General features: G+C 30.9%; 1 protein-coding gene across 2 annotated transcripts in view; it reads right to left on the bottom strand.

Annotated features, from left to right (window-relative positions):
• Positions 1 to 2723, bottom strand: part of tgoln2 (trans-golgi network protein 2) — a 5909-nt gene extending 3186 nt beyond the window's left edge. Inside the window, exons 1-2 of one of the 2 annotated variants that reach the window (XM_058389509.1) lie at positions 2566 to 2723; positions 1 to 407 (exon numbers count right to left, since the gene is read on the bottom strand). The exon at positions 1 to 407 is cut by the window's left edge and continues 792 nt beyond it. In XM_058389509.1, coding sequence (XP_058245492.1) covers positions 1 to 407; positions 2566 to 2617 — 459 coding nt within the window. In that variant the 5' untranslated portion in view covers positions 2618 to 2723. Of the gene's footprint in view, positions 408 to 689; positions 906 to 2565 lie in introns of those variants that run through there. The other variant, XM_058389507.1, reaches the window with a different exon arrangement.
• Positions 2724 to 6147: the final 3424 nt, after the last annotated feature.

Genomic DNA, 6147 nt, shown 5'->3' with positions numbered 1-6147 from the left:
CTTGTTGTCTGACTGGCCAGTTGTCCCAACATTCTTGTTGTCTGATTGGCCAGTTGTCCCATCATTCTTGTCTGATTGGCCAGTTGTCCCATCATTCTTGTCTGATTGGCCAGTTTTCCCGTTTTTCTTGTCGTCTGATTGGTCAGATGCTGCATCATTCTTGTTGACTGATTGGCTATTTGTCTCGTTTTTCTTGTCACCTGATTGGTCAGATGTTGCATCATTCTTCTCGGCTTCTGGTTGGACAGCTGTCTCGTTCGTCTTGTCAACAGACTGGTCATCAGTCTCATTATTCTTGCCCTCTAACTGGGTAGTTTCCGCCTCTTTCTTGTCCTTTTCGGCCTGTTGGACAGTTGTCTTCTTTTCATCATCGTTTACGTTACTGGCTTCACGGCGAATTGAGGCACCTGAAAAAAATCCATACGCAATTTTTAATATCGTGAAAGAAGAAAAATCTATTTGAAACAAGACGGCTAATATTCACGGGGAAAACATTTCATCCGCTTAAAAACAAGTCATAAAATAAAGAAGCACAAAAGGCCCACTGACACTAACTGCACAAAACCTTAACCATTTAAAATAAAACGTAACGGGAAATAAACCTAAATATGACGTCATTAAGTGCACTTGTAGAGTGAGTAATGAGCCATTTGGGACACATCCCTAGTTACCAAGGCGTCGATACTCACCGTCGGAAACCAACAGAAACACCGAGACCAGCAGCAGAGCCGTGAACGAGCAGCGCATTGTGTTTCACGACGAAAAAAACAACAACGCGTAAACCTTAAATATGTAAATATATCTAAATAAACCCTTCTACGGAGGGAAAACGAGCAAAATGGTAAGAGGGTAAACGTCAATTTCGGTCTAAAGTGCAACGTCACACATTTCCGGGCTGGACACGGATTTTGAAGGCGGGGATTTCTACGTCACCAACCATTAACGTGTACTGATATTTTTTTGCGTCGCCTCTTAAACCCTCTTTAATTTTCTCTTTAAATAAATGTTTAACACAATAGCAACATAAATAATACTTTAATTATTATTTCATGATTATTTTATTATTATTTAAATAGTCTCTCTATTAACAATTTATTGATACTGAATATATTTCGTTTTTATTTATTTATCTATCTATCTACTATATATTTACTTACCTTAGTTAAATCAGTAATATTTTGTCACAGTAATTTATTAGTAATTTATTAATTAATATTTTTAGTTTGCATGACTCTACTTGTTTGTTTTTAGTAATGGTTTTTAATAATAATTTATTTATTGTAATTGTTTAATAATAATTTATTATTGACTGAATAGTTGACAGATTTGCAGCAATCAGTTTATTGATTTTAGTAATAGTGGATCAACTGGTGAATAAATAAATTAATTAATTAATTAATCAGCTGTCACTGTGTACAGTTTACATGAATGTTTGTTCTAAAAGCATGAGGTCACTCAAAACTGTAAACCTGTACGTATCCGATGCTAATTATAAGGATTAAAGGAGGATTATAGAAAAATTACAAATTAAAATATAGTTTAGACTCCACTGAATCCAAGCCCTTTCATGACGTTATGGTATGTAACCTGTTGTGCTTGTAGAGTTGTTTATCTCTAGAGGTGTTTATCCCTCACAGTCCACAGACCTGTTTAACTACATCCTCCCACTCCAGCAGGAGTTGACATTCTAAACAATAAACTGCGATTAAAGCGTCAGAATCTTAACCAACAAAAGATTTGAGATAGCTACACGTAGCTGATGCCCTGTGACGGGGCGAGGCCTCGGTGTGAAGCTTCAGGATTGAGAAGTGTCCATGAACCAGCCAAGAAAATGGTGAGGAGATAACTAGGAAAATAATCTGCTTCAGCTCGACGTCTTCACACAAGCCTGTAACCATAAACGGCCTCCTGACCCTCAGTGTTTTATTCCTCTTACACCACAGCAGTTCTACATTCTGTGTTATAATAATGAATATTATTATTAGACTCATGTGGACTTTACACTACAGGGAATCTCATGAACAAGTCAAACAAACAAAGTCTATAATTCAGCTGTATAATGATTTGTGTATTACTTATTACTGTATTTACATTCATTTATATTCAATTTACATTTAATTAAGCTGCAAATAAAGTCTGTTTTGCTGGCTATTAAAAATGTAGTACCCTTTTTTGGTTATGTTTTATTAATTAATGAAATCATTTGTTTGTTTTTTTACTGATTTATTTCAATTTATTTTTATTTAAATTTAACTATTAAATAAAAAAATATATTTTTATTTTACTATATAATCCAAAATATTATTTAAATTCTGATTTATTTTTATTTACATTTAACTATTAAATTAAAAAAATACTTGTTATTAATTTTAACATATCAAAAATATCTAAAGTAATATTTTATTCATAACTATATCCTTTTTTATTTTATTTTAATTTGTATTTTTTGCCATTAAATGTCGAACTCGTCTCACCTGTCACGTGACAGCAGGTTCACCTGGGCACTCACCTGTTCATTCGTTATTATTATGAATATGATGATAAATAAGTGAGATTTTCACCCACCTTCACAGCTGCACAGGCAGATTAAAGCTAAAACCACGAGCGTGAACCTCATCGCTGCTTCACACCGAGATCCGGGAAGAGAAATTAAACCGGGAGTCTGAATAAACACCGACACTACCGACAATGTCACCGTCTACTGCTGCGTGCTGCAACGTCATCGCCTTTGATCGTACACTTCCGCATGCGTAGGGGGGGAAATGGGCGTGGCATCAGTGTCACAGCCACACCCACGTGCTTCTGTATTCAATACATGCAATGAAAGAGGAAAGTGGAGCTCATGATAGACATTTCTATTTTTTATGTGCCTTTTTTTTACACAGAGAATGAAAATTTAAAAAACATATTGTACATTTGTTTATTTTTTATTAGGAAAATACCATATAGAGGAGAAAAAGTGGGTTCAGCGCGAACCAAATTTTTCACATTTTATTTTAAATTTTTAAATTTTAAATTATTTGTTAAAAAATTATATCTATAAAAACAAACCAAAAACAAAAGGTCTGAAAACATGTAACGCTCTGAAGGCACTGAAATTTATTTATTTGTTTGTTTGTTTGTTTATTTGTTTGTTTGTCTATCTATCTATCTATCTATCTATCTATCTATCTATCTATCTATCTATCTATCTATCTATCTATCTATCTATGTATTATTTATATTTATTTATTTGTTTGTTTGTTTGTTTATCTGTCTGTCTGTCTATCTATCTATCTATCTATCTATCTATCTATCTATCTATCTATCTATCTATCTATCTATCTATCTATCTATTATTTATATTTATTTATTTGTTTGTTTGTTTGTTTATCTGTCTGTCTGTCTGTCTGTCTGTCTGTCTATCTATCTATCTATCTATCTATCTATCTATCTATCTATCTATCTATCTATCTATCTATCTATCTATCTATCTATCTATCTATTATTTATATTTATTTATTTGTTTGTTTGTTTATCTGTCTGTCTGTCTATCTATCTATCTATCTATCTATCTATCTATCTATCTATCTATCTATCTATCTATCTATCTATCTATCTATCTATCTATCTATCTATTATTTATATTTATTTATTTGTTTGTTTGTTTGTTTATCTGTCTGTCTGTCTGTCTATCTATCTATCTATCTATCTATCTATCTATCTATCTATCTATCTATCTATCTATCTATCTATCTATCTATTATTTATATTTATTTATTTGTTTGTTTGTTTGTTTATCTGTCTGTCTGTCTGTCTATCTATCTATCTATCTATCTATCTATCTATCTATCTATCTATCTATCTATCTATCTATCTATCTATTATTTATATTTATTTATTTGTTTGTTTGTTTGTTTATCTGTCTGTCTGTCTGTCTATCTATCTATCTATCTATCTATCTATCTATCTATCTATCTATCTATCTATCTATCTATCTATTATTTATATTTATTTATTTGTTTGTTTGTTTGTTTATCTGTCTGTCTGTCTGTCTATCTATCTATCTATCTATCTATCTATCTATCTATCTATCTATCTATCTATCTATCTATCTATCTATCTATCTATTATTTATATTTATTTATTTGTTTGTTTGTTTGTTTATCTGTCTGTCTGTCTGTCTATCTATCTATCTATCTATCTATCTATCTATCTATCTATCTATCTATCTATCTATCTATCTATCTATTATTTATATTTATTTATTTGTTTGTTTGTTTGTTTGTTTATCTGTCTGTCTGTCTGTCTATCTATCTATCTATCTATCTATCTATCTATCTATCTATCTATGTATTATTTATATTTATTTATTTGTTTGTTTGTTTGTTTATCTGTCTGTCTGTCTGTCTGTCTGTCTGTCTATCTATCTATCTATCTATCTATCTATCTATCTATCTATCTATCTATCTATCTATCTATCTATTATTTATATTTATTTATTTGTTTGTTTGTTTGTTTGTTTATCTGTCTGTCTGTCTGTCTGTCTGTCTGTCTATCTATCTATCTATCTATCTATCTATCTATCTATCTATCTATCTATCTATCTATCTATCTATGTATTATTTATATTTATTTGTTTGTTTGTTTGTTTATCTGTCTGTCTGTCTGTCTATCTATCTATCTATCTATCTATCTATCTATCTATCTATCTATCTATCTATCTATCTATCTATCTATCTATCTATCTATCTATCTATCTGGTAGCTAATGTCATTGTGATAATGTGAATGTGTAATAGCTCTTGTTCTTGTGGCACTGAATAAAGCATAATTAAATAATGATATTTGACCTGGAATTAAATCTGCGTGGACTCAAAAAGATTTATTTATTTATCTTTGTTTTTGGAGCTTATTATTAATTTTGGACGATCATTATTAACAGACACTTCAATTTCTTGCTAATTTCTCATAATTTACAATTTGTATTTTAGAATTCAATTTTCAATAGATTCACTAAATTCTTTATAACAAAATGGAAACTCCAGTGAATTTATATATTAATAAATGTCACGCCTCATCATCCTTACCTCATTATTAAATAAACTGTATAATAAATCACCACACTGTCACACCAAGAGTACTAGTAATAGTAACAGTAATACTAATAGTAGTAGTAACAGTAGTAATAATAGTAATAGTAGCAGTTACAGTAGTATTAATAGTAACAGTAGTGGTAGTAGTAATAGTAGTAGTAATAGTAATAGTAGTGGTAATAGTAGAAAAAATAGTTATAGTAGAGGTAGTAGTAGTAGTAGTAATAATATTAGTAGCTGTTGTAGTTGTAGTAAAATTAGGAAAAGTATTAATATTTCAAAGAGAAGTGGTGGTAGTAGTAGTAGTTAGTAGTAGTTATCATAAGTAGTTAAGATAAGATAAGACAAGATAAGATTTTTGCCAGAGACTAATTCAGATAACATGAAAAATAAATATAAATGAAATATTCTATATATACAAAATGTATTTAAAAATATAAATGAAATATAAAATATAAATGAAAAGTAAAAAAAAATTCTAAATATACAAACATATTCAAAAGTACAAGAATGTATTTAAAAAATATAAATGAAATATAAAATATAAATAAAAAATGAAATAATCTATATATACAAATGTATTCAAAAATACAAATGAAATATATATATATATATACACTATATTGCCAAAAGTATTCGCTCACCTGCCTTGACTTGCATATGAACTTAAGTGACATCCCATTCCTAATCCATAGGGTTCAATATGACGTCGGTCCACCCTTTGCAGCTATAACAGCTTCAACTCTTCTGGGAAGGCTGTCCACAAGGTTTAGGAGTGTGTTTATGGGAATTTTTGACCATTCTTCCAGAAGCGCATTTGTGAGGTCTCACACTGATGTTGGACGAGAAGGCCTGGCTCTCAGTCTCCGCTCTAATTCATCCCAAAGGTGTTCTATCGGGTTGAGGTCAGGACTCTGTGCAGGCCAGTCAAGTTCCTCCACACCAGACTCTGTCATCCATGTCTTTATGGACCTTGCTTTGGTCACTGGTGCACAGTCATGTTGGAAGAGGAAGGGGCCAGCTCCAAACTGTTCCCACAAAGTTGGGAGCATGGAATTGTCCAAAATGTCTTG

This window comes from Hemibagrus wyckioides, linkage group LG05, assembly GCF_019097595.1.
Source record: "Hemibagrus wyckioides isolate EC202008001 linkage group LG05, SWU_Hwy_1.0, whole genome shotgun sequence".
Lineage (NCBI taxonomy): Eukaryota > Metazoa > Chordata > Actinopteri > Siluriformes > Bagridae > Hemibagrus > Hemibagrus wyckioides.
Note: the sequence above shows the minus strand (reverse complement) of the source record. Positions and strands in the feature narration are given on the sequence as shown.